At 51.6% G+C, this 26,556-nt stretch overlaps 10 protein-coding genes across 10 annotated transcripts; 5 read left to right on the plus strand and 5 right to left on the minus strand.

Annotated features, from left to right (window-relative positions):
- Positions 1-370: 370 nt before the first annotated feature.
- PG994_015240 (uncharacterized protein) lies at positions 371-4,460 on the minus strand (the record flags this gene model as incomplete). Its single annotated transcript, XM_066866647.1, has 8 exons — positions 371-578; positions 859-952; positions 1,006-1,263; positions 1,322-2,299; positions 3,147-3,338; positions 3,473-3,544; positions 3,831-4,266; positions 4,320-4,460. The coding sequence occupies 8 exons, from the start codon at positions 4,458-4,460 to the stop codon at positions 371-373; spliced, it is 2,379 nt and encodes a 792-aa protein (XP_066707561.1).
- A 1,953-nt stretch (positions 4,461-6,413) lies between these two features.
- Positions 6,414-7,894, minus strand: PG994_015241 (uncharacterized protein; the record flags this gene model as incomplete). Its single annotated transcript, XM_066866648.1, has 2 exons — positions 6,414-7,254; positions 7,305-7,894. 2 exons carry the CDS (start codon positions 7,892-7,894, stop codon positions 6,414-6,416), a joined length of 1,431 nt encoding a protein of 476 aa, XP_066707562.1.
- A 4,108-nt stretch (positions 7,895-12,002) lies between these two features.
- On the plus strand, positions 12,003-12,257 carry PG994_015242 (uncharacterized protein; the record flags this gene model as incomplete). The annotated part of the gene is made up of 1 exon (XM_066866649.1): positions 12,003-12,257. The coding sequence occupies one exon, from the start codon at positions 12,003-12,005 to the stop codon at positions 12,255-12,257; it is 255 nt and encodes an 84-aa protein (XP_066707563.1).
- A 93-nt stretch (positions 12,258-12,350) lies between these two features.
- On the plus strand, positions 12,351-13,300 carry PG994_015243 (uncharacterized protein; the record flags this gene model as incomplete). Its single annotated transcript, XM_066866650.1, has 3 exons — positions 12,351-12,381; positions 12,530-13,167; positions 13,244-13,300. The coding sequence occupies 3 exons, from the start codon at positions 12,351-12,353 to the stop codon at positions 13,298-13,300; spliced, it is 726 nt and encodes a 241-aa protein (XP_066707564.1).
- Positions 13,301-13,361: 61 nt separating this feature from the next.
- On the plus strand, positions 13,362-13,577 carry PG994_015244 (uncharacterized protein; the record flags this gene model as incomplete). Its single annotated transcript, XM_066866651.1, has 1 exon — positions 13,362-13,577. One exon carries the CDS (start codon positions 13,362-13,364, stop codon positions 13,575-13,577), a length of 216 nt encoding a protein of 71 aa, XP_066707565.1.
- A 78-nt stretch (positions 13,578-13,655) lies between these two features.
- PG994_015245 (Glycerol uptake facilitator protein) lies at positions 13,656-14,021 on the plus strand (the record flags this gene model as incomplete). The annotated part of the gene is made up of 1 exon (XM_066866652.1): positions 13,656-14,021. The coding sequence occupies one exon, from the start codon at positions 13,656-13,658 to the stop codon at positions 14,019-14,021; it is 366 nt and encodes a 121-aa protein (XP_066707566.1).
- A 180-nt stretch (positions 14,022-14,201) lies between these two features.
- On the minus strand, positions 14,202-14,438 carry PG994_015246 (uncharacterized protein; the record flags this gene model as incomplete). The annotated part of the gene is made up of 1 exon (XM_066866653.1): positions 14,202-14,438. One exon carries the CDS (start codon positions 14,436-14,438, stop codon positions 14,202-14,204), a length of 237 nt encoding a protein of 78 aa, XP_066707567.1.
- Positions 14,439-17,351: 2,913 nt separating this feature from the next.
- Positions 17,352-19,761, minus strand: PG994_015247 (uncharacterized protein; the record flags this gene model as incomplete). The annotated part of the gene is made up of 3 exons (XM_066866654.1): positions 17,352-17,564; positions 18,398-18,811; positions 18,877-19,761. The coding sequence occupies 3 exons, from the start codon at positions 19,759-19,761 to the stop codon at positions 17,352-17,354; spliced, it is 1,512 nt and encodes a 503-aa protein (XP_066707568.1).
- A 3,664-nt stretch (positions 19,762-23,425) lies between these two features.
- Positions 23,426-23,914, plus strand: PG994_015248 (uncharacterized protein; the record flags this gene model as incomplete). Its single annotated transcript, XM_066866655.1, has 1 exon — positions 23,426-23,914. One exon carries the CDS (start codon positions 23,426-23,428, stop codon positions 23,912-23,914), a length of 489 nt encoding a protein of 162 aa, XP_066707569.1.
- Positions 23,915-24,718: 804 nt separating this feature from the next.
- On the minus strand, positions 24,719-25,161 carry PG994_015249 (uncharacterized protein; the record flags this gene model as incomplete). Its single annotated transcript, XM_066866656.1, has 2 exons — positions 24,719-24,902; positions 24,986-25,161. 2 exons carry the CDS (start codon positions 25,159-25,161, stop codon positions 24,719-24,721), a joined length of 360 nt encoding a protein of 119 aa, XP_066707570.1.
- Between the last annotated feature and the right edge of the window lie 1,395 nt (positions 25,162-26,556).

Consider the following 26,556-nt stretch of genomic DNA (forward strand, 5'->3'; position numbering starts at 1 on the left):
ACCATCCTGTAGCAGTTACGGCCTGTTCCATTGAGAATTGACCTTTTGCTACCAAGATATCGCTTGTGAACCCTCCAGAAACAAAGGCCCTGAAACAGCAATTCGCGCCTAGTGAGTTCTACTGGAGATTACTTTCTCAGTTTTCAAAATAAGGACTCTTTTACTATCGCGACTTGGACGTTGAGTGCCAGGCGTCGAGAGCCCGAAAAGGGTAACCAATGACGACAGGATATAAAGAGGCTGCGTGGCTCAGCGGAAACAATTCTAAATGCTACGCCAAAGGTTGCGGCAATACTTGGGACCATGATAAATTGACTATATACCGAACTGCGCGAAGAGAGCCCACTACAAGCACAACTCTAGGCCAGGTTTACTCCAGGGCTATCTTGGTCATCCTCTCGAGGTTCCGCCCCGCCCACTCCAGGTCCCAGAATGTGAACAAGGCGCGCAGCTTCATACCAGAGTGTACATATGCAAAGACAACGTAGAACGGAAGGAAGATAATGTCGGCGGGGAACGCCAGAGTCAAGGGACCAGCTTGATCAGCTTGGTGAGCAGGATCCAGGTCACCAGATAAACTAGTGCATGAACCTCAGCGGGACGTACCTTCTGCTTCGATGCTATTGGTATCTACATTCCCGCGGCACGAGTTGCATCAGAGCTGCTGCTGCGTATGCACCTCCTTCTCTGGTCGTATCTGATACCTCGCGTAGGTGGTCTAGGCCAGCTATAGACTGAACCAAGGAGTCTCCCGAGCCACATCACCATGATACTTGCCTGCCCAAGACTCCGTGTCATTTTAGTCCATTTTCCAGGGCAAACACGCAGCTCGCAATCCACCAAGCCGGATGGAGTTACCTCGAGGAGGAAGGGTTCGCAAGAGATGCGTTTCCGGACCCGTCCGTACTCTCGTAGAAGTCGAGGCATTCCATAAGAACTACTTCCAAATCAGCTGAGACTCCCAAGTAGTAAGTAAGGTGGGCTTTACCCGCGGAAGTGACATACTATGGATAATGAGCTCTTCCCATACACCGTACTCATAGTCCACGAGGCCGTGCCCTGTAATTCCATCACAGAGTCGTACAAGCTTCTCACCCATCTCCTCGAGCCTTTCTTCGCTCATGAGTGTTTGGTCCCTCTGTAACACCATCCCTGAGCCAACCATGTCTTTTTGCTTCTGTAGTAGAGCTAGCCATGCATGGTTGAAATCATGCCAAAGCTTGATGCGGTCATGGTGTAGTTGGTAATTATCGGTAGCCAGACCTAGAGAGCTTATTATCAGCAGGATTGCCGTTAGCATAGAGACAATGCTCGAACGTACCCAATTCCGTGACTTTCGAGAGCAACCAGTCGGAAACAGCCAATAGCGATTCGCTAGCCGAAGCCAGGACGCCTTTGTGGATGTTAGTGAAAACCTCTTTGATGTTTGTTTGGTACTGCTCATACGCCTCGCGCATTTCTATAGAGGCTGAATAGTCCTGCTCCTCTGGCACCTCATTTGCCTGTGGCATCCTGCTGGTCGATGCAAAGCTATGCTGGCCATCAAGCTCTGTACTCTCGGCCCCTGGGCTCGACTGATCGATTTCCGACATGTCCGATGGAATAGCTAGAGCCGGGAGGGTAGGCGCCGTACCTGCCTCAGCTGGTTCACCTTCGAACCGAGACGCGGCCACACTTGCCGGCTTGCGTGGCGTTGGTTGCCACAGCGGAGAAAGTTGATTTGTGTTGTAGGCGGTGCTCGCCACGCTCGTATGCGGGACGTCGTACTCCAGAGAAGGATCGAAGGATGTTTGCCGATACTCGGACGGCCATGACATTGGGTTGTGTGGTAAGGCGGGCGAGAACGCCGCAGCTGGGTCCTGGCGGTAACCACGATAGTCAGCCGTCCCGACCATACCCCGAGCCGTCAGGAACGTGTTCATTGGCGCAGGCTGACGTTGATTTGCTATGGTAGCGTACGACCAGCGCTCCGCATTGGGGTCTTGAACCAGATCGCTCGAAGGGGCACTGACGGGCGGCCCAGTCGGCCTCCTTCGCGCGTCGCCATCCATGCCACAGGTGCGTTCCGCTAGGCAACAAACGAGGGCACTACTAAAGCCGCAGAAAACGACACGACGATAGGCCAAAGCTGCCAGACAACAGTTCGTTGAAACCTTATAGTCGAGGAAAGGGCGAATCTGCGGGGAAGGAGCAAGAAGACGGTGGCTGCTTGTTGCAAGGCAGTAGGCGCGACAGGTTACGGGACCACCTGGTATGGAACATTCCCAGTTGGACAACTTAGCCAAGCGGACGACGGGCACTGCAGCTCATATAGAAGGGGCAGATGTCGAAGACCAGGCTCCTTGGACTGGTTTGCATCCATTGATATGTTCTCGTGTGGTTGCAGCGACGGCTTTGTCGAAGTTGCAGCGTTCCGAGGACGGATGCTGGGAGCCGTCCATACAACAACTACATACGTGCAAACAAGGCCATCGTTTCGCCCAGAAGTACGACGCCACCGCCAGTTGCCTGCCATCATCCAAGCGCCGCTGAGGCAGTCTGCTTCCATCTAACGGTGCTCACCGGCGGCCTAAGCGAGTATTGCGTTGTGACGTACCAACCCGCAGGGAAAAGAGGCGCTAGCCTGGCGCGTTCTGCCCCCAACGTGATCTGTTGCGCCGGCTGACCTCGCACGGTGCATCGCATGGTGTACCGGAACAAGAACACAAGTCAAGGCAAGGACGGATTGCTGGGCCGTTGTGTGGTAGGAACTTGCTCGTGGCGGCTCTCTCTTTGCTGCGTACCTGCTGCGTACCCCTCGACCCCGGTTGGACACGCGAGCGCCGCGACGCGACGCGCTCGGCCAAGGATGGCTTAGTGTGACTACGGGCTATCTAGCGAATCGAGAAGGCTGTCGATCCTCCACACCAGACCCCTGCTAGATCGAATCTCCATCCTCCAAACGACGTGTTTGGCGAAGAGCTCACAATACCCTTCCTTGTCCAGACCAAAGGTTTAATGCGCGCGAGAAATGGCTTTCTGGTGGAATGTACACATAGTAATAGTCTCCTTCTCCGTGCTTTCTCATCAGATTTACTTCTTCCGTGGTAAGATATGCGCCTGAGGACATCAGCGAGCGCTCGTGACTAGGCCATTGATCTACCTACAGATCGCCTCTGCCTGGTTCTTCGGTATAGCAATATGGGCGGATGTAGAGCTCTTCTCATTTCCATGGGGAAGTGCGTGTTTGGAAAGCCCTTCGGCCACAAGCCGCACTTGAATACTTTCCAAGGATCCATCGTGAGACAACTGCTCTCCGTACGCCACAGGGTCGGCAGCCCATGCAGCTGGGTCGAATTCTTGTTGCTGGGTATTGGAGTTCGTATTGATAGAGATAGGCAGGCTGGCGCTGAATGAACGCGGAAACCAACGAAACGAGGTGGGCGAGACAGTACCACTAAATAGATGCAGCATCGCGGTCCAGCTGACTCACGATGTATCCCAAGGAGATGCGGATTCAGAATAGCCGCAGCAAGGTTGGTGTACCGAGTGAAATCCTCGGTATCTACGTTGCAATGCATCCAATGGGACTGCATCGCTATTCCCATCACCTGGAAGGTCCGGGCCTCACCAACGGCCCGGAACACAGCAATCTTCGTCTCGCTTTTGGTTTGCATGGTCCATTGTGTATCATGTCCTCGATAGACTTTCCATCTATCACATTTTGCACCCGCGCAAAAACGCCTATGGACTACCATTGATGGTGGTCATCATTGGCCTCTTCCGCAATACAGCAATATAGCTCGCTCTCAACTGTAGGTACCTCTGGATATTTTCATCGCCACACTTACTGTGTTGGAATAGTTCTTGTATCAATAACATCCTCTCCTGCTCTAGTGCCTCCTTGGTAGCCCACAAACTCCCATTCTTCGTACGGAATTGTGCCTCTTTATCTAGCAAATCCTTGTTTTGTTGCTTAATTCGCGTACGACACTTAGCGGCAGCTTGACGGTTCTTCTCCTTGCTCTTTTCCCTGGCAAAATCGGCATGATGGCCAGGTGAAATCTCTGAACTAGCTGGGGTCTCTGGCTGCAGGCCATGATCGATAGTAGCTAGGTTTCCCAGATAAGCCTCTGTTGGGGGTTGGTTGGGTAGTTGTGCCAGCTGGCCATATTGGCTGGGCTGGGCGGCATAGTCCCAAACGATGCCTTGATGTCCCGTATAGCCGTAGCCGCCAGCAGTCACTTGTGCGAGTGCAGGTTGATTGGGGATGGCAAATGTGCCAGGCTGTCGGATTTGTGTCAGAAGATGGCATTACAAGCACAGGGTTCAAACCTTACTTCCAGTGTCCCAGGGACCCCAAACCCGGCTTCGTAGTAATAGGTGCCGTAGGACCCGATGAATTGAGGGCCGACAACGTCACGATGGACGTGCGGTGGCCCGTCGCATAGGCTGCCGGGGATAACGTTATCTCCAGACATCGGAACTGCGGGGGCGATTGGCAATGGCTGTCTAGGGTGCAGACCCATGCTGCCAATGTGGGGGAGGGCCCCTATTTGAGCTTCTCGGGACCGCGATCGGGGTCCGACTGTGCACATCACATTCTTTCCCATCGGTGGTACTCGCGTAAGGGCAAACACAACATGGCGCTGCACTATGCAGCCTCTGGGTCAGGATAGGGTTCTCGAAATTAGCAACGAAGGGGATATCAACATCCACTGATGGTTGATGCCCCGGGGCTCATCCGTAAAGCTTTCCACCGAGTCGAGCGATTTTTCTCACTTCCCGCTGTCAAAGTACTCCTGATGACAGGACTTTCTGTGAATACCATGGGGGAAACCCAATCTCCGATCAGTGCCATTGCCGCCCAATGGCTCTTGTGACTGATACGCCCACGGACCCGCACCACTTCCCGAAAGTGATACAGCATCTGCCGCGGCTGTCTCCTCATTACGCCCTGATCTTCGGCGGCGTTTGAATGTATTATCCGGTGGCCCGTTTGGCGTCTCCTCATGCGATGCTATTCGTTAGTGATGGGCAGAAACCCCGCTTTGCAGTACTTGCACTCGAGAATCTATTAAAAGGGGCGCGCTTGGCTTATGTTGCAGGACCACGAACGAAGGGTAGTGTGGGACTTGATGAAAGTGATGGGTACAGTGATTATTCCCCATGATGTCACTTGTTCAGTCTCAGATGATGCAAGATGGTAATAGTGCTATGAAGAGATATGGTTAAGAACAAAGTCGTGACTTTCCAGAAGCTATCTGACCCTATATGCCTTCTGTGTTGGTTGTGAAATCAAAATCCGTTTCTATTTGATTGCCGTGCTACACTACATGCTCTTCCCCATCCCTGGTGATGCCATGGCTCGATCTCGACCATTTTACCGTAGCAAGGGTCAAGGTGCCATTCGTGGTCATTTCCCATACACACCGGCCACGACCAATTGATCTCTCGCCTCTGGAACTTCTCACTCGAACAGCCGATGGCCACTGCGTTGCTAGACGTATTAGCCAGCTCAGACAGTTCGTCTGATCATGTGTTCCCATGGAGCGGGCTTGTGAGGTAGACAATCGGCTGGGAACTGTTAGTGAGGTAGGACCGCGCGCGTCAGTTCACTGACTGCATAACTCATCGCCTCTAGGGAGCTGTCAGCGTTGTATCGAAGCGCCGCCACGGTCATCATTCCAGCCTCCTACCTCAACTCGCCTGTGGTAATATTGGGGGGGCACACGCGGTGTGTCCGCTCGTAGTGAGCGCACCATCGCTGCACACGAAAGCGGAAGTGGCCGCACGTGTACTCGACCTGAGCAAGATCAGTCTCAGCCTACCTCGAGGTCGTGTTGCAAGCCAGGGCTAGGGCCGGGGTTACCTGAGTGTAGTCGCACATGATGAACAGGGGAATGGCAGGCTGCCGGTACACGAGAAAGGAGAGTCAGACAACTATATGCTGCATTGGGTGGGCGGTGAGATGGAATTGCAGGCATCTCTATATATACAACACGCCATCTGGGCCCTTTGCTGGTCTCCGGAGGAGGAAAGCATGTCCAGCTCTCCTGGAAGTGGCCGGACAAGGTACTTTCCGGGAATGGCTCGCCAAGGAAAGGAGGTTGAGAATCAGCGCTAGTGGGTGCGATCCACACGGGACAGGGAGTGGACTGCACCCACAACCCGGCCGCTACGTGACCCGGTACCCATCAGATTCAAGGCGGCACTGTGTGAACCTGAGGAGGAACTCGATTGTGGTCGCTTCTACTCGAACTAGCTAAGGTGATATGCCGGGAGCAGTGAAGTGGTTGCTACTACTCGACATGCAACTGGCCAATCGGCAAAAAGGGGTCGGGCTATCTATCGGGGCTTGCAGGAGTAATCTTGGTGAGACAAATGCCGCAAAGGTATGACAGGGGCCTGAGATGACCACCACTTCGGCCAGGTCATTGTCGCTGCCGCCGTGTGATACAATCGCCGACCTCAGTCATATCCTCGTCAGCATGCATTGCCTGGCGAATGGCATCGTCGCCTGCCGAAGACAAGGCAGGTTTGGAAGCTCGTGATGGGTCTGAAACGTTGGCTACGTCGGGGTCAACGCTCATGTTGATATCGATCTCTTGTTCAAATCGAGAAGGAACCGAGAATCGGTGGGATTCTTCGTCGTAGAGGAGCCATTTATCATGTCGCGCAATAGAAACACCTAGCCAAAGAATTCTTTCCTTCCGCTCATCCGTCATCGAGGCGACTTCCAAGTACTTTTCATCGTCGTCGATCTTGTCGTTGGAGAACCAGTCCGACGGAAAGTACTTGTCGGCCCACAGTAGACCCCGGAGGGCGAAGTCTTCCGGGAGTGGCCTGGGTGATTGTTTGTCGGGTCGCGGAAACTCCTCGCTCTGGATCCTTTCGTACTCACGGCACGAAGGGAGGAGGGAGTTCAGAAGCACCGAGACCATTTTCCAAGGGAAGGTAGCCTCGAGTAGACTCATAGCCGAGGGGTAGAGGATCAGGTAGCGATGGAATACGAGTATGGTATGAAGGTACGGCAAAATGTTAGGATCGGCAAATCTGGCGAAAACCTTGCGGTACGTTCCTTCGGAAAGATCACGAGCCTGTTTTAAAGCTTTTGCATTCTGGTTGTCCTTCGGGTCGGGAATGGTTCTGGTCCTGTAGTCCTCCTGCGTCTCCTTATTGTCCGGCTTTTTGGGCCGAATTGTCTGATAGATGAAGCTACTCTCTTTGCCCCAACATAACAAGGCGCAGCAATTGGCGATTCCAATATAGTACCTGTTTACTGTCAACTATTGCACATCACCCAAACTGTATAAGCCACTTACCCGCTTTCCATCCATTTCCGAGTCGTTCTACTGATGTGGTTATCGAGTTTGCTGAGGAAGCCTGTCACTGAAGGCTGATATTCATCGCCAAGTTTACCGCTGAACATAATACCTTGAGCTTTAACAAAAGCAAAGTCAATGGGCAGGAGACGGGAGCGTTGGCTATCAGAACCCAGCAACGGATCAAAGAGAGTCATGATCGACACCCAGGCCGATTCGAAGGGCTCCGGAGCGGAAAGGGCCTTTGAATAGTAAAACAGCTGCTGGAGCACGTTCGGGCGTGCCAGGATGGCGAGGTGATGGTATAACCGACCAGTCTTTGGGATGACATCGGAGGCTTTTGAGTACCAACGTTGTGACACGGAAGTCCAGACCTCTCGGTCTTGTAAATTATCATCTTCAATCGCCATCCTGTACCGACCCAGGTCACCCAGGCATTCCATCCACGTCCCTTCAAAAGCCGGGACGGTCTCATAGAGGAGTGCCATCATCGAGTATGCGAGGTAAATAAACGTCAACATATGCTCCACGGAGGCAGGTAAACGATGCCTCAGCAACTCAAGGAAGGCATGGATCCCATGCTTCCACATCCTCCCTGGCATATAATATTTGGCCCCGAGTCTTCTCAACGATGCACTGGCTGTCGGGTGCTGAGAGGCCAAAAAGAAATCATGGTGCTCATGAAGTAAGGTGCGGTGCAAAGTGATAAGAGCCTGCCACTGCTCATTGTTCAGCTTAGCATCCTTCTGGGCATCTTGCGCATTGTCCACTTCGATACATTTGGATTCCACCATAACTAAGCCAGCATAGATCCCCTTCACTTCAGCGACCAGCTGAAGGTGGTCGATAGGTCTGGTTTTGAGTTGGGGGACGTATGTCTCGTCCTCGTCAGACACCTCTAGGTCGCTTTGCCTAGTTGCAAGCTGCGATTGAACTGTAGGTTGTGGTTCTGAATTCTTTTTACCACGTTTGCGTGGTGGGCTGGGACCTGGCGCATTTGGGTTCCATAGCCTTCCAACCTGCGTCGTCCTATTGAAGCGGGCATTATTTCTAGGGATCATGGCTCTTGAACTGGAGTCACCAGAAGGAAGGTGTCTGGGCCTGTAAACAGTATGTCAGTTGGTGTCGGGTTTGAATTAGCCAGTGGGAGTCGCACATATTTATGGGCAGGTTTTGCACGGAGTCCCCTTGATCGGGCATGTTGAATTTGGTGAAATTAGAAAGTATGATAAGAGCTTCAAGGGTTGACCACTGTAGTTATGTATTGCTATCTGTGGTCGGGGCGGTGGGAGATGAGAGAAATTTGAAGACTTAGATGCGGCTCTTACAGCCGATGTAGTTCGCCTCCGGAACGACCTGGCAAAGTAGGCAACCGTGAGGCAAACGCACCACTGCGGCTGAGGCTTGGCCTATCTTTAAGGGAGTGGGCGAGTCCGACCATCAGCGAGCCCCTAGTGCTGCAAAGAGGTACATGGATAGGTCATATTGGTAATATAAGGCTGTGACTGTAACAAATGGCATTAGATTGTTATCGGGTGCTGCCGACTGAAATATCCCAGACCGACGAAAACAAATCTTGGTAGGTACACACTAAATAAACAGACCTAGTAGGTTACATGTTGGGAAACATGGCTGGCCGTAATCGCCCTGTGAAAAGCCGCCCTGACCGAGTCACCTTGGACACAGCCTCTCCAGAATTGTTCCAGGACTGGGTCTCCGTCATTACCCTCCAACTTGTTCCACGTGCCACAACTCTGCAGGAATGCAGAGACTTCAGGGACCAATGAACTGAAAGCGCGAAGATGCTTTGCGATTACCCATTGCGCATTTGGAATTTCCTCGCCGTGGAGTAGAGAATGGAAACAGTTGAGGCAGTCAACGCCCGAGTGTATCTCTCCACAACTGTTGTCAGTGCCTTGAAGATGGAAAGACCAATGCATTACGAGCAGGGAGATGGCAAGCCGACCAACATCAAACGGACCGTGACGGATGTCGAAATGGGGCTGAATGAGTTGCCGCCCCTCGGGCGACCTTACGTAACCAATAAGCTCGACGGATGGATCAAAACATGATCGCCAGCAGAGAAAGAACCCGACACTTGTGATGTGGTCTTCAAGCATCGGAACTTGGAGCGTAGTCTCCATCTTGTAGATGCGAAACTCAGCGCACTGGATGCGGGACAGATCCACCAGAAAGGCGGCTGGGAGGTCCTAGACCAGGTAAGTCAAAGAACAGAAAGTCGCTTGCGAAGCTACCGATTTCTCAATTAGGAACTGCTTCTTGGCAGCCCTGCCATGTTGCGTCTAATTCCACGCCGGCGTGGTCATGGTCCCGTACATACGCACCATCCAACCTGCCGTATTACCGTATGTACTGAAGAAACGGCTCTCGCAACGTTTGCATCGTTTACTGGCCGCCTTTCGGCATGTGGTTTGCTAGCGGGCGGCTGAAAACGGACCTGGGCCGTAGGGTGGCCGAATGTTTCCAGTGCGGTTGGCGGTAGAAATGCGCTTTCGCGGTCGTGCTGGTCATCTACGTGAAGTCCTTTGCTACGGCCTACTCCAGATCAGATACTTAGTCAACATGCGAGATGTCATTGGTGCCCGCTTGCCACGCATAGCGACCGCCATACTGCTCATACGACCCATACGACTGGTGATCCTTGCTGAGCAAGAATTCCGACGGTTTGCAGAGTTGGAGGACTGGGGTAGGTTATGCTAGCGCGGCTGGCACGAGTTCTGACCCCATGGCTGGACTTCGCCGACGACTCGCATCCCACCGCTCCCAATACGTATGGGCCTGTCGTAGCTGCCGAAGTGCTTCTGTAGTTCTTTGCACTGACGTCGATGTATGATGGTCGAAATTATTGGTCTCCCAGGGTAAAGCTGCCCGGGGGGTAATGGTACTTCCACGACACGGCTCAACAGCTTGGGAAGAGAGGTCGAACAACTAGTGTTAGAGCTGCGGGGCTAATCTCCCGGGGAACAACATAAAGTGGGCCACTCCGCCTTAAACTGTGTCCGCGAATGATCCAACACCGTCCCTTTTACATACTATCGCTGTTCGGTGAACGAAGCGGGTTAAGGGGGTGGCTGATATCATCAGCCACAGAGGAAAGCGGCTGTGCTACTTGGGGGTGGGCTTCTAGTTCAACCAGAAAATTGCGATTCTTCGGAAACGCGCCGACGACATGAGCCGAAATCCGCCGCGCATGGCAGCGAGCACAACAGATGCGGGGACAAGCTCCCGACTTGGTCATGGCAGCATGTCATGTTTCTATATACTAGTCGTCATGGTTGAGCAAATTATTTGAACAAACTATACCATCTGTATTCGTCACAGGGGCCAACTGTGACGGGCTTTTATTATCACCCAAAACAAAGGCAAACTCCGTCAATGACCCATACAGCGTGAAGAGAAGCAGAGCTATAGGCAATCTAGATCTTCCATATCAAGACCATTGCAGACATCTGATATGAAGATTCAAATACAGCGGTGGCGGAGCCGGATCGGAATGTAGGTACAAGTTGGCCTGCCATCTTCACTAAGCACAGGCCGTCTTCAGTCGCTTCAACGGCGGGTAGAACTCGGGTTTAAGTCCTCGAAGAGCGGTCGCAACAACCGGAGGAAAATCCCCGGAGCTGCACAAAGTTTAGTTGCAGCTGTCTAACTGCATGTGTCGATTTGCAACATTCAGCAATGCGTTGCCGTCGGGTATAACCGAACAGACGTCATGCCCCACCAGCATCAGGGGTGGCAACCAATTGCGGAATAGAATCCCCACAGACAATCACCACCAAGTAAGGCCGACGTTAATATTGTTTGAGCTGGAGGTCCCCACTATGGAGAAATCTCCGTGGCACGTCTTACCGAAAAGCTCAATATAATTGGACAACCTCCTAGAAGTATTTTGCTGCTTTAAGCCGGGATGCGAGGACCAGCTATTATGGGCCAACCCCGGAGCAGAAGCCCAGAGCTCCTGCCCGGAGCCTGACTGGCCTTCGACAGTGACTGGATTACTCGTTCCGGAAGGGGATGCAACGATCCTTCTCTTCGTTCTAGCAATTTCGCCGTAGTTGGAGACCTTTCTAGAAGAATGGCGTGAGGTGACTCAAGATGCACAGCGGCTACATGATAGCTGATGCTAGGATGCTGAACTAACGCGACAGCATGTTGTGCGATGGCACATTGTTGATCTCAAAGTCGAAGTGTTTCAACCCTCTCCAAATACCTCCGCGCCAATCAACCCCATATGGTACCCCATACCTGGGTCTATGTGCACCATTGAGGCTGTTAAAACCCATATACTTTCCTAAGTTAAGCCCGGGACTTGAAGATCTTGTGCCCCCTTTGACGACATCGAGATCCAATCCTGACACCAACTCCAGCTGCATTGGTTGCCAGACGGCCACCTCATACTTGCCCGATCTGTATTCATTGCTATTGTAACAGAATAATCTTGGATGCAATACCGCAGTGACGACAGGAAGATGAGTGCATTGATGACTGATGCTGAGGCCTGAGAATGACGCCGACAGACTGGCCCCATTGCCCTACCCAGGGAAAAGGTAGCACCAGGACTTATAAAACATGTTTATACCCTCCTTTTTAAGACATTTTGAGAAGATGTCCTTCTCAGCTCACGCTCGAACTGCCAAGGCATCCCCACATCACACCCTTAGCGCCGAACCCGACAAGATGGCACCCAACTCCTTTACCCACGTCGGCGGAGACCGAGGCCAATTTCCACCCCGGCACCCCGACCTCCCACCAACGTTCCCATTTCAATCCGAGGAGGCCGACAGCTCCAGTCCCGAGACATTGAACGAGGTGCCGACAGAGGGGCCCGTTTACAACAATGGCGGCAGCTCTTCGCCAGGGTTTCCCCGTCCCTCCACCGACTCACTACCGCCGAATTCGAACACCGCAGCAAAGCTCGCTGAGCTCCGCTAGGAGATGAAGGCCAACAAGCAGCAGATCCAGGCGCTCACACAAGCTTACAGCGCCGTGCAAAGTGCTGCTTCAGAAATCTCGTCAACTCAGGAAATGCTCAACAACTCGGGCAACTCAAGACGGCGTACGTGCACTACCCACCCCTCCCGGCCTCCACGAAACCTATTTTACCAAATCCATCTGAAGATCGCTTATTAGCTTCTTCTTTGTACCCCGTCATTTCCCTGCAATGCTTGTTAGGAACTGACCCCAACTAATTCTCGCGATAACAGCAGTAATGAATTCATCAGGCAGCGCACCCCAGCGGGACAAGAGCACCCGCACCCAAGGTAAAAAGAACGAAGACATGGACCAGCCTGAAGAGCCCGAGAGGCGATCCACACGCTACGAGCAGGACATATGGGTTGATCAGAGTTACTATGAGGGCAACCCGTGGTACGACCAGCCGAAGGACAAGCCTGTCTACAGTCTGGGGAAAACTCTGCCGCATACGATGCGGAGCTCCGGTCAAAAGAAGGACATGGAGGAGCAAAGTAAGAACAAAGATGAGACATCCGCCGCCGAGGAGGGCCAGGGGGATCCGAAGAACAAAAACATGGAGCAGAGCAGTGGTGGCGACTGCCACTTTGACGAGAAGGGTCAGCAGGGCCCATACAAGAACCAGCGGCAAAGCAGCGGCAACAACAACGATAATGGTGGTGATTCTAGAAACGAGAACGACAATCATCAAGACAGAGAAGATCGCGGCGATATCGAGCCAGGTAACAAGTACAAGGCCGATAAGGATCCGATGGGCGGCGAGTCGGAGGATAAGCTGGCTCGAGACGGCAAGAAAAACCCCAGCGACTTGCGGAACTGGTGGGCACGTTTTCGGGCAAAGTATCCGGAGCCACTCGCGGAGTTTCTTGATGTAAGTATCTGCTCCCCATCCCCTTTCTTCCTGACCAACGTCCCTACCTGAACAATAGCTGACACGAAACAAACAGACGGGCATGTCCATTTTTCCTCGGAATCAGCGCGACCCTGACGGTGAGCCTGTCTAAAAACCAGGAAAACCAGTACGGGACATATGAGACATCATGCTGGGCCTGGGGCTTCGCCTTCATGTTCGGCATCTACATCGGCGGCGGCGTGTCGGGCGCGCACATGAGCCCGGCCATCTCCATCAGCCTGAGTCTGTTCCGGGGGTTCCCCTGGCGGCAGTGCGCGCTGTACATCGTGGTTCAGTTCGCGGCAAGCATGTGCGCGGCCGGCTTGACATACACCATCTACTATGATGCGCTGCACTACGTAGACCCGGCCATGGAGACGGGCTGGTAGAGTTTCTTCAGTTACCCGCAGGAGTGGGTGCCTGACACGACGGCCTTCTGCAGCCAGGTGGTCGCGGGCGCTGTCATGATGATTGCCGTGTTCGCGCTGGGCGACGACCAGAACAGCCCGCCCGGGATGGGCATGCACGCCTTTATCCTCAGGATGCTGCAGACGACGCTCAAGTTCTCGCTGGGGTACAACACAGGCTCGGCCCTGAACCCGGCCTCGGATTTTGGCCCTCGCCTCGTTACCTGGGCTGTGGGATACCGGACTCCCAAGGCGTTCTCGAACACCTGGTGGATCTACGGGCCATGGGGCGGCGCCATGGTCGGCTCCATCACGGGCTGCCTTATTTACGACCTGGTCATCTTCGTCGGTTCGGAATCGCCTGTCAACTACAAGATGCCTGGCGCCATCCGGACGCGGACGAAGAAGATGTTCAGCCGCAAATGAGAGTGAGTCCAGTCGGCAAGCCGGATAACAAAAAAGAGCAACTGTAGAAAACGTGGTATAGAAGGGAACATGCTAGCTACGTAACAGACACGATGGAACAAAAGGTTACTTATCATGCAAACATCGACTGGCAGTAACACGAGGGGTGAGCGACGAAGTACTGGAGCTCCTAACCACAGCTCAAAGTCCAGCACACGGGTCCTGGCCGAACCAGAGGTCCACATCGCGGAAGCGAGTGTCCGTCGCTAGGACCCGGGCGGCATTTTCCGCCTGCCGCGAGTAGCAGGCGAAGCGGAACTCTAGAACCGTTTCATTCCCCTGGTGGAACTCCAGAACCTTGTTTTTATCCCAGTAGAATCGCTCAGACCAGTTGCCAATGATAACGCGCCGGTTCGCGACGCGCTCGTTGCCACGCATTACAATCACCCGTAAAAGCCCTGCTTCTCCAGCACTCGGCTCTGAGCGTCGAATTCGGTTTCAGACGACGAACGGGTAGCGTCCTTCGACAAAAATGTACCAGTGTTGATTCGACCCTGGAGCTCGTTGGCGGTAGACAGTTCAAACAACTGGATTGACGCAGCAGCGTCCGTGTGCTGGCCATTGCCGGGCACAATATTGAGCTTGTACACCCGGCCGATGTTGCGGATGCAACGGAGGAGACGATTGTGAGTGGCATCACCTGGCAAGTCAGTGATCCACAGAATGGTGTTCAGTGAATGGGGGGTTGCTTCCGATTGATTGCGGGTATCGTGGTGGGCGCCTCTGTAGTTATTGGATTGAACATGGCGCTGTGTTCGTAGTGGTTCACATCTGATTCCACAGATGGTGGTCTAAGGCTCTCAGCCTGTCGAGGATTCGTGGTATCGGTACGGTAATGGTCCGGATTGTGGGCAACTTCATCTTCTTCCATTGGGGTCTCACTCAGATGTCGAAATCCGTAGGCGCCTGATGTGAGTTGTAGTTAGCGACGCAGTTAAATTAGTGATTCAAACTTGTGCGTACCTGCAGGTCCTGAGATGTCCCTGATTGGGAAGCCAAAGACATCCCGATGGCCGCTCACGTTGCGGTTGCCATGGCTAGGTGTCTGCGTGGCCTCCCACGGTGTGCTCTCGGCCACCAGTTGTGACAGCGAGGCAGCCTCTTCCATATCGAACGAATCGAGCGCCAAACTTGTTGAGTGAGAATCTGGCAGGGCTTGCGAGGTGTCATTGAGTTATTCAAACTGGGCCATCCATTTCTGCTTTGACGTAGCAGACCTCTTAATTCTATACCGAAGACTGACATCCACGAAAATTCCTGGACAACGGCAGACTGTGAAGCCAAGGCAGGCTTTCCTTTGGGTACCTGATGAGAACAGAGTACGCGCTTGGTTTTCAACTCTACTCAGTACAGACGAAACATCTACTAACAACCGAGATAGGTAATATGACTAAATTTGTTTGGCCGGCGCTTTCTTCCATCTTACTATGCAGTATCAAAGAAGCAGCATAACAAATTCAGCCTATCGTTGCCCCAGATACATAGCTCATGAAAGCTATCGTCACGCGGATTCGGAATGCAACTGGGATCGTTCTCTGTCAGCTGTGCAGTAAGAAAGGCTTCGACAAAAGGAAGCGCAGGGGCCGATCAAGGTCCAAGGCCGCTCCTAGTGGGATGGTTCCCCGGCAAGCAGCTAGGATAGGATTCACGTCTCTTCTGGTCCGCACCCCACACTTTCTCACAGAGCTTTGACCCCACTGTAGAGTGCCAAAACACCTTCACATTCTGCCTTCGTCGCCAGTTCAAGGGTATCTCACCAAGCTCTGCATTCGGATTATGAACATCGTGTTATACGTCGTAGGATATCAACTTTGTGAACAAGTAGACGTTGGGAGGGTAGGGGATAGTTCTCATCTGAAGTGTCGATTTCTTATTAGTGCCTGCAAGGCACTCTCCACCTCTTGCCAGTCGTTGGTGTCGAACAGAGCCTTCATACTTGATTGGACCGCCTTGGACTTATCGGCAAACAGGTCTTGATGGTTTTAGTTACCTTGGTTGTGAGGCCAGGGCGACTCCAGCTTGTTTCGATGATTTCCCCCTTTTCTACCTTCCATCGCCTATGATGCGAACGAAAGTAGGGCATCTTCTATATGAAAATCCATGTATCTTAATCATGGTAAAGCTGAAACGCTGCAGCCACCCTGACTGCTGGGGAAGGCAGAGTTTGTAATCATCTCCAATGAGCTTTGGTCTGGAACATATACCAGCTTTAAGTACGATTAAATCAGTGTACCTTCACCTTGATATCCATTGCAAAGATATTTGACGTGAGACAAATCATGCAACGCTGCTGCCTACGTCACTTCTATTGGATCAGCTATCGTTGAGATCAACCACCTCAGAAGTGGCAAGTCTGGTTGGACGGCGGAGCTCGCACGTCAATTAAGAGACGAAGGTTGGAATCGCATGAACCTCAAGATTTGAGGAGCTACTGTACTGCAAAGTTGGCCATAGCTTGAACCGCACCTTCCCAGCGTACGGTTATCAGCCATGGTGTTCTGTTTTTTTTTTTTGAATCAAGTTTATTGTCCGTATGCAGCTATCTAGCTATGACAGACATTATGACAAGCCTAGCCCTGATGAGGGCTTACTCCTTTCAAGCCAGGAGAGTCCAGATCCAGAAATTCCATCGCTCAACTTGCTGTCCATGTTCAGCCTTTCTAGTGAAGTTAACAAAAGGGAAGCTTTGTTTCCCGTAGAAACGAGAGCAGAGCCCCCTTTCCACGCATGGTAGTGAAAAGAACGCTAGTCGTGAGAGGGAGCCCCATGAGCTGCCTCTGTAACTGCTGTCGCTGCCTGTTGAAGTGCCGACAGTAGAGTAGGAGATGTGTTGTCGTCTGCCTCGTTCTGGCGCAATACCTACAGACGTCCGAGTCGGTTTTCCCTATGAGACGTAGGTAAGTTGCTATGTGTCCTATGCCTGTGCGTAGCTGGATATACGCGGACGTGACACTCCGAGGAAATCCAGAGTAGTCAAAGGGCTTCATTGCAAACTTTGGCGGCTTCCTAGTCAGCAATCGGTACTGCTTCCCCAGGCCGTGAACGCGTCGGCCACGGTCTTCATTCTGTTCTTCGAGGTCCCACAGCTGCTTCCATCTTTCTTTCACCTTTTGGTGGATCTGGCTCTTCAGCTAGCTGAGAGATACGAGTTGGTCTTGCCGGTCGTGTCGTGGGAGGGGCTTCTGAAGCCCCTTCTTCGCTAGCTTGTCGGCTATCTCGTTGCCCGGATCCCACAGTGCGCCGGACACCAATGGAGCTGGACAGGATGTTGGAGAGATTCTGCAATGCTGTTCACTTGCCTGGCCAGATAGCTAGTCCCTTGCGTCTGGCGGAGCGCGGCCTGGCTGTCGGTAAAGATGTAGCAGGGAGCGTTCCACGATCGGGCAACTCGCAGGGCTTTTTGTATGCATATGAGCTCTGCATCCGCAATCCGGAGGCCTGGGCCCAGATTCCAGGAGTAGCATTTGGCTGCTCTCGTGTGCGGGGCGAAGGAACAGAGGCCCGCTGCGGACCTCGTTGTGTTTCCTCGGGCGTCGAAAGAGCCATCCGTGTAGATGATCACTGTGTGCTGCGGGATCGTTCGGAGGGGTTCACGATGTCTCTCTTATCTTGCCTGTGACGTCCTAGAATAACTTATGTTCGACTAGACAAATAAAACTGTAATAACGTGATCAGCTGGCTGATATCCTTGAATTCCAGCCCGTGAGCAAATAGTTTCCCCCTTTCTAGCGCCGGCCACCTCGCACGTTCGATGGGACACAATTCCTGGCAAACTTTGGGTAGCCAGGGATAGACCTCGCCGGGGAACTACCATCTTGAGTCGTCGAAGCCAATATAATCACCAGGTATAGGGAGAAATGCGCCATGAGTGATCAAGTCAGTCCGACTTGTCTCAAAAAGGGGTGTCTTAGTATCTTTCTCGAAAGTGAAATCACATGCACCTACGACGGAAGTGATTGTTTCGGTTCAACATGCCTTCGGTCCGTAACGATGTGACTTGCCATCAGTGTAAGGCTCAGAATGCCAAGCCAAGTACTTCCTATGTCTGGTGGAATGTTATCCAACAAATATATCGGTCTAATTTTTTAATTTCCTATATAGCTCAAGTGAAGTGACTAAAGAAACAGCTGCTTCGATGCTCAGAGGCAATGAAGAAAATACTATATCCACCATGCTATTAAATCTACAAGCGTATTGCTTTATTTGCTCGGCTGGATTCTCATGAGCTGATTCCCTTTAGTTCTGCCAAATATTTCCTCCACAAGCTTCCTTGCGTCATTCATCGTTTCAACGCCCACCAGATCTTTAAATTCTAGAGGAGAATTTGGGAAACATACTTGAAGAAGTAATGTTTCCTTTCCATCACACAACACCGTCTCCCAACCTTTGAAGTATTCGATGTCAAAAGCTGTGGCTGTCTTAGGAACAGCAGTATCAAGACGTGTATCGTAAGCTACCTTAGCTGCGATGGTAGACAGATGGGTGGCTAGCTTCGCCAGTGGCCTCGCTTCGCCCCTAATTTGGGCGAAAGGTACGAAGACTGGCTTCCATGTAGCCTCGAATTTGAGTACTCCATCTACCTCGGTCGGCTTGTCAATCTTGGCAAGCAGGTAGGGGAAGTCTCGCGGAAGCACAGAGTGCAATCCGGTGCCACTGAAGATCAGCTCTCCTCTCTGCATCGAACTGGTAGGCATTTTCATTGCCTCGTAAGAATCAACAGACGTAATCGCAGTAATCATGGAAGCTGATGTCTGAGACGGCAATATCTCGTATGAGTCACTATCTTGGGCCACTATAAGATGGGGAGGCGACTGACTAGCCTTTCTTTGGCGCTTGGGCGAGGAAGTCCTTTGGCGGTCTCATTCTGGGGACTCGCCTGAGCTTCTGTGCTATCACTTTTCGGCGCAGTTGGATTCTCTTGCAGCCAGGCTTTTCGTTTCTGGCCGATAAGATTCCTTCCATTCGGCACAAGGGGTTCAATACCAGGGCCTGTGCCAGGGTTCAATGCCTTTTTAGTTGTGTTATTGGCAGTTGATAGGCTGTCGGGATACCGCTGGGAATGGCCAGGCTGTAGGTGGTGACAAGCGGCCGCGTTGTCCTGGGAGACATCAGGTGCTCTCTGTACAAGATTTCCCCGCATTCTCTGCCAATTTACAGCCTCTGCCATCCAATATTGGTACTTAGTTTGTACTTCCAAGGCTTCCTGGCCTGTAAACGGTTTGGCAGCGGAAGTGGATCTTCGTGCTCTCTCTGGTGGTCCCATATCAAACACAACCGTTTCATCTGCCTTGGTAGAGTGCTTCTCAATGAATGACCCAATGGCAGGCCGATTAGGAGCAGAAAAAACTTGCAACTGAGACAGGGTACTCGGAGTTTCTCGTACGTGGCTGGTGAGCCTCTGAGTCGTGTGGTTGTCGCTGGCGTTGCTTATGAGCAAATTCTTCGCAAGGTCTGTAACCATTTCGCCACCGGTAAAGATAGGAAGGTTGGGTTCAATTTGATTGTTGCATGAGTCCTGTGACCTGGCTGGCTCAGAGACGTAGCTCCCCAGAGCCCTAGTCTCATGGGCAGCGGTGTGTGTAGCCCTGCCAGCTGTATTGTTGCTGTGAGGAGCCTCGTTGGGCTTCGACGGCGGCATATTGGGGGCTTGGATACGGGTTGGCGTCTGACGGCGTGAAGTGTGCTGAGCGTAATGAGACATAGTGCTGGCAGCTAGTTGCGAAGCTCGATCAAACGAAATGGTGATAATAAACGGAGAATATGTTTTGCTCGACTTCTGTCTGCAGAGTAGAGGAGCTATAAATGAGGCAAATTTGAAGAAAAGACAAGAGCAGATTATGTGGAGCAGAGATTGACTGGATTATATTGATAAAAAGACAAATCGGCGAGGGAAGAAAGGGATAAAAGCTCTATTTATACTTGATCTACCCCTGTCGAGTTTCGTGCTTGCTCCTGCCCACCTTTGAGATAGCTCTTGGTCCCTACAGGGTCTTGATGGACAGTGAGCTCAAGTCATAGCCCCTATCAGAGCCCGGCCACGAGAGAGCCAGCGCTTAAGGCTCAATAGTGATGGCCGTGGCGCTGTCAACTGACAGTGTGTATGGGCTGAGTCGAACCTTAATCTGATGTCTAGTCTTGTACTACATTAATAATGGTTGTACTTGTTATATATTGGGACTCTACCGACTAGTTAATTGACCTTACGGTATGTTTCCATTTATAAGCAGATCTGACTGAAACAGGTGTCATGACATAGATCGTGTGCCTGGTATAGGGGCCAGATACCGTCCAAGTTGGCACTGATACACAGGTAACGCCCGTAAGGGGGAGGCCGCCAGCTCGGGGTCAAAGATGGGCGAAGCATCTGAGGCTTTTATCTGAAGTTAAATAAGATAATTGTTAAAAGCCTGCAAAAGACCCTCAACGGACTGTCTTAGTAGCACCTATCAATTAAGTTGCCTGCCACTGGACCAAAACAAAATTACGTGATACCAGCCTTGCAGGGGAGCAATGTGTGTCATGGTAAAATCTACAATACCAAAGCACCGCAGGAATCGTCTGAATATTTCCACGGTTAGCTATTTCAGGGGGATATCGAATGACGTTTATGGAAGCTGATATTTTAGCTACGAGACTGGCATCACGCTCTCCGACCCAAGTTGTATCACCTGAGAAATCTAGCAGTATTGAAGCACTGTTTTGTAGGACTAGTATAGGAGAGCAGGCGTTTGGTAGTCCAAAGTCCGGGCAGGCTGCCTCCCCTTGATAGTTGCCATCGTAAACACTTACATCCTGCCCGCAGGTCAAATTAAACGCGGCCATGGGCTATAAAAACCTTTATTTCACGGATAGCAGACTCGAGTCTCTGAGGTGGAGGTGGAGGAGGTAGTTATCTTTCGGGCTATTTATATCTGTCCGAAGCCCGCAAATTCAGAGACCGTCTTTCTTCATCTTCCCCCCAGTGTCACTCGCTTGTTCTACACTATGGACGTACATTAAACAAAGCTGCCATTCGAAATGCTTCTCGAGATTTCAAAATACCTCGGGCCTAGGGACATCTCCTCTCTATGTCGCTGCTCAAAAGTTCTACTAGAGTTTTGGCGCAAAACGCTATACGAAAGTAATGTGCGGAATGGACGATCTTCCGCAGTCTCTCTTGCCATCAAATCATTAAAGCGTATCCCGACTACAAAGGACCTCGAATTTGCACTTGGAACTATCAATCACTCCGTTCACGCAAAGGCTGACTTAGAGATGAAACACTCTGTTGATCTCCCAGATTCAAGTCCATTGCTACAATCTCGGAATAGGGTCAAAAGTTTCCTGCCACCGCTGTTTATATCGATTGCTCTCGATCAGACGAAGATTTCGAAGAGGTTGATCGAAGCAGGGGGCCCATTGGTTCTAGTAGCCCCCTTAATACTGCACTCCATCACGCTGCATATCATGGTTCTACGGCTATGGTGGAACACATCTTGAAGGAAAAACTTATTGGCATACATATGGAGGATAACTTCGGGTATACGGCTATATTCTCCGCCGTGGTGGGAAATCGACCAACGAAAAAGCTGATCCAGCTTCTTTTCAAGCATGGCGCTGATGTGAACAAAACGATAACCCGTGTCGACAGGGATCTAGACAGTCCGCTTTCCATCGCGTGCGATCGGGGTAAATGGATGATCGCAGAGTTATTGCTGGTGTTGGGGGCTCCAACACGAAAACCAGATTGTTCGGATTTACGAAGCATGCCGCGTGGGTTGAGCCCCTATTCGCGCACAGCCCTCACGGCTGCCGTGTTGCCTGCCACGAACCCTTCCACAGACGCCAGATCCCGGTATGCAAGACGAAGGATCATTTTAGAGTTACTAAAATCGGGCGAAGATTCGAATCAACGTTACAACCACCGAGGCCCTGTACCCAGAACCTCCTCCCTTCTCTTCGCCCTAGTATGCCAAGGGCGCTACTGGGAAGCGGAAATGCTGCTAGAGAGTGACACTCTCAAAATTGATACGCCCACATCGGATGGTCAGACGACACTGAATTGGGCCTTGTCGCCTCAACATGGCGCCCCGGACTTTGCCGCTTTGCTTCTATGCAAGGGAGCGGCAATTCCACAGCGACGAGCCCAAGAGATTCTGAAGCTTACGCAAGACGTGTGCAATACCACCGACATGAGGGCCGTTGCGGGTGTGTTGTCCGAGAACCGATCGTTAGCACGATGCTTTCAGGTTCTGTATACTCACTGTCTATCAGGATTGCGGGAGCAGCAGAGCGAGATTGCCAATGCATTCGTCCAAAACGCGCCTGCCTTCATAGTCGACCTGGTAATAAAGAAGAACCAATACTATGCACACTTGGAAAACCAGAATCTAGAGGATGCCTTGCATCGGAGCACAATACACCAACCACTCGAGTCAGAGAGAAAGTGATGGTGTCTTCGTTAAGCATGGGAATGATGGACTTTATGGCATACACATCGATGTTGATGCTTTTTCCCAAGTTTGGCATGGGGGCGCAGGATGAGGACGTGTTCTTCCAGTTGCGCCGCCATGTTCTGAAGAATATACTTTTGGAGAGAGCTACAGATAACTTTCAATTACTATTTGTCACACATTCCCGATGTCTGGGGACGTTCTCATCCCTGACAGTTAGAAAATTTTCTCTTCATTCCACCATCCCCGTTTCGGACATGTATTGTCACCCTGAAGGTATAGAAACAAATGACTGGAGAAGCGTAGTTAACGCTGCGCTGTCCAGGAGTGTCTGGGGAAGCTCACTCGCTTTGTCCACCTTGCCCGTCCGCAAGAGGAAGTTTTGAATAGCCCAATCAGGCACACCTTGAATGCTGTCAGAAACTGAGTGTTACCGAATCCGAGCGGCTCCTACACCAGGGCCTCCAGCCGAACCAGATGTCCGACTCCCACAGCACAATCGAGCTGCTCGAGTACCTAACCTACCTGCCTTTAGCGATTAAGCAGGCCTCGGCTTATATGGCGTTAAACGAACGTATAACAATTACAAAGTACATTCAATCTTGCAAATTAAGCGGACCAGAGCATGATTAAAATGCTTAGCAAAGACTTTAAGGATGAAGACCGATACGAGGAGATCGGTAACGCGATAGCCGTAACATGGCTTATATCTTTCCAGCAGATCTCGCGTGATGCGCCACTAGCGGCAGGCTACCTCCAATCCATCGCTTACTTCGCAGAAAAGGACATCCCTATCTCCTTTCTATCGGCTGGGGAGGACGAGATAGAGAGATAGAGAGAGACGAGGCGATTAGCACCTTGCAGGCGTACGCATTTATTCTAGATCGCGGCACACCCGATCGGATCGATATCCACCGGCTCGTGCGTCTTGCCATGCGGAACTGGGTTCAAGCCCAGGGAGGACAGAGTCAGCAGGTTACGGACATCGTACGGCAGCTCTCCAAGAAGTTTCCATGGCCGAAGCACGAAAACCGAGACATGTGGACATGGTACTTGCCCCATGCGCAAGCGGTGTTGGGGCTGAGTGATGAATGCAGCGAACGCAAGATGCTAGTGTCGGTACAGCATAACGTTGCAGGATGCTACGCCTTACTTGGAAAGTACTCGGAGGCGGAGGAGATGGATCGGCAGACACTGGCGCTGAAGGAGACGGTGCTGGGCCGCGAGCATCCCGACACACTCGGCAGCATGAACAACCTGGCAATCGTGCTCGAGATGCAGGGGAAGTACTCGGAGGCGGAGGAGATGCATCGGCAGACACTGGCGCTGACGGAGACAGTGCTGGGAAGAGAACATCCTGAAACTGTGAGGAGCAGGAATAACCTGGCGAAAGTACTCAGAAACATGGAAATGCGTAGCTAGGTAGATAGAACTAGTTAGCAAGCACACCGGTCGAACGGATTTAAATACGGCTTGATCACTGAGAATTGTATAATGCTTGTGAGCAACTGGTCAGATGTGGCAGCACGCTACAGCATAGTTCGGCACCAGGTGGCATACATCAAGCCTAGGAATGGTCTGGCGTATGCCACACACAGTGAGCGTATATCAAGATGGGATGAATTGGTGTGCGCTTAGATACCAAGGACCTATATATAGGGCCCGGTAGATAGTTGCTAAAATCCAAGGCTTTGAACCCCCGCCTCTCAGGACCTGCTGTGCTGACCGAATGCTCACAATGCTTTACTCCTTGTCCATGAACAGTAGTTAGAAACTGTAGCAGTAAGCAATTATCGCCATAGCGAAACGGAGACCACGTTAAGTAGTAAGGTAGATTCTCATTCGAGCTATATTACTTAGTATAACGAGGGTAAGCTATTAAAGATGTACAGAGATTCGGGTGGTCTTCGTTGACATTAGTATTATAACACCAATTATTACTGGCTGTGTGGTGAGCACGGGAGCGACAGCCAGCGTTCCGGGATGAATCTCTTCTCGGAGACCTGATTGTGAGGGCCTAGTCTGGATAGCGCGAAATTGGTTTATACATGAATCACTTCAATGCGAAAGTTTTGATTCACTCTATGTGTGACCACTCTACGGATGACCAGACTTCATGACGAATGCGTTGCTCAGGTCTGTCATGCATTCGGATTTCCATGGCTGGTTTGTGTTGCGCCAGCGCGTGTCATAGGACAAATATATGTGAGGGGTCTCGAGCGAGAACTAGGGCGCACCCAGTGAAAGGCGGGGTTTCCGACGCGAAGGGAAAGCCATCCACCCGAAAGAGCCGGCACCCCTGTAGGGCACGCGAAGCGACGCGTCCGTCGCGACTTTCCGCTCGCCCAGCTTTCCATCTTCGAGCCGTGGCGTTTCCGCTCGATCGACAGACAGCTGATCTATAGCCGCGCTGTTCACTCTCGAGAGCACTGATGAGATCCGCCTGGGTTTTCAACACCTGCTCCTGGAGATCGCGAGATGTCTGCATCTCACTGATTTGCTCCAAAAGCGCCGCCACCTTGATTTGCAGCTGAACATTCTTCGCGCCCTAGCGTTTGGACCTGGGTCTGGCCATTGTAGAGGTGGACTGCGAACTCATGCATGGCTGCACTGAACACCCCAAACGGCACCAGGTGTGCCGTTTCTTGAGGGATCTGACTAGATGCCATGATTCTTTTTAATTTGACCGCTGCCGTGTGCATGAGCAGGGCCTGTGTTTGTGTGTGGATGTGTGTATTAATATGATCATAACGAAGGCCCTTTTCGGCCGTTTATACTACACCGTAGTTAGATTCAAGTGAGAATAAAACCCGAAAGTCTTGCTAATTAGGCTTGTAGTGCCCACACTGTGTACACATGTCCCATAACTGCTGTGCTCCAAAAAGCACCATTATCACAGGCTGTATCATGATCTCCAAGCCAGCTGTCCAGTCTGCTGCATCTGCTGCCTGTATAGGCCATGCTCCCGGGTCGGCTGGCCGACCTTCTTCCGACCCATGTTACTTATTGTAGCATGCTAAAGTCAGCAGTGGCTCGACGACACTGTGCACCACAGGATTTAACAAGCATCCAGAGATGGCCCTCTGTTACCTGCAGGCCCATTCTCGTTCAAATTGGTCTCCAGAGCCGGTCATGGCGTAGTAGGAATAATCACTTCATTGGATCTTCCGTTGATCGTCGATATATGTATTTAAAGGCCGTCGGCTCGCAGGTGTCTTACAGACTTTTAAGCACGGCACCAACCAGCACAGAATCGATGGGAAACTTCTCTAGCTGCCTCGCGCTTAGACCGAGAGTTACTACAGGCAATAAATACGCAGAAAGAAGCTATTACAAGTCCATGCCAAGAAATCAAAACTCGCGCCGGCCCAGACGAGAACACTGCCAGGAACCTCGGACCCGCAGAATGTACTCGCACCATCGACACAGCTCGATTCGGTACGTCCTCGTAGACATTGGAGGTAAAGACGATTACCTATCCAGGGAGAGGAGAAAGGAATCTCGAGCTGTTTATTCTAGCCCACATTATGATGACTGCCACCAATACGTACAATTGTATAGTAGGACGAACAAAACGGATGTCACTCGGGAAGAAATAGAGGAACAACTGCTTCGAAATCTAGCAGTCGCAAGACACAATGCCAAGATAGCATCCCGTCCAGCACTTCCGCGTCCACGCCGTGTGCATTTTGGTTCGGTCACCAACATTTGTTGAAGAGTTGGTTTGTAGTGATGCACCTGTAAGGGTTCAAGGGGTTTATTCAACGGACTTGATCCTGCTACATACGAGTATTCTAAACCTAAAGAAAGAAAGAAAAGGAAGCCCGGAACGGGCTCCGGCTATGCTTGTGTAGAAATAGCTTCGTGATGGTCAGGGCGTCTTGACTTATGCGTATCGATAGTTGGCCGAGGAATGCCGAGGCCTCACTCGGGCCATAGCCCGTGACAGCATCTAATGCAAGCGGATGTCATTGTAGGCTATCTTAAGCAGGAAGAATGAGATACGGCTCCATCTGCTGGCTCATGGGAGTATCGCTACATACTGTTAAGATGTTGGGAGATAC

Source organism: Apiospora phragmitis, assembly GCF_038363925.1.
Source record: "Apiospora phragmitis strain CBS 135458 chromosome Unknown utg000016l:1.0-887042.0:1.0-888152.0, whole genome shotgun sequence".
NCBI lineage: Eukaryota > Fungi > Ascomycota > Sordariomycetes > Amphisphaeriales > Apiosporaceae > Apiospora > Apiospora phragmitis.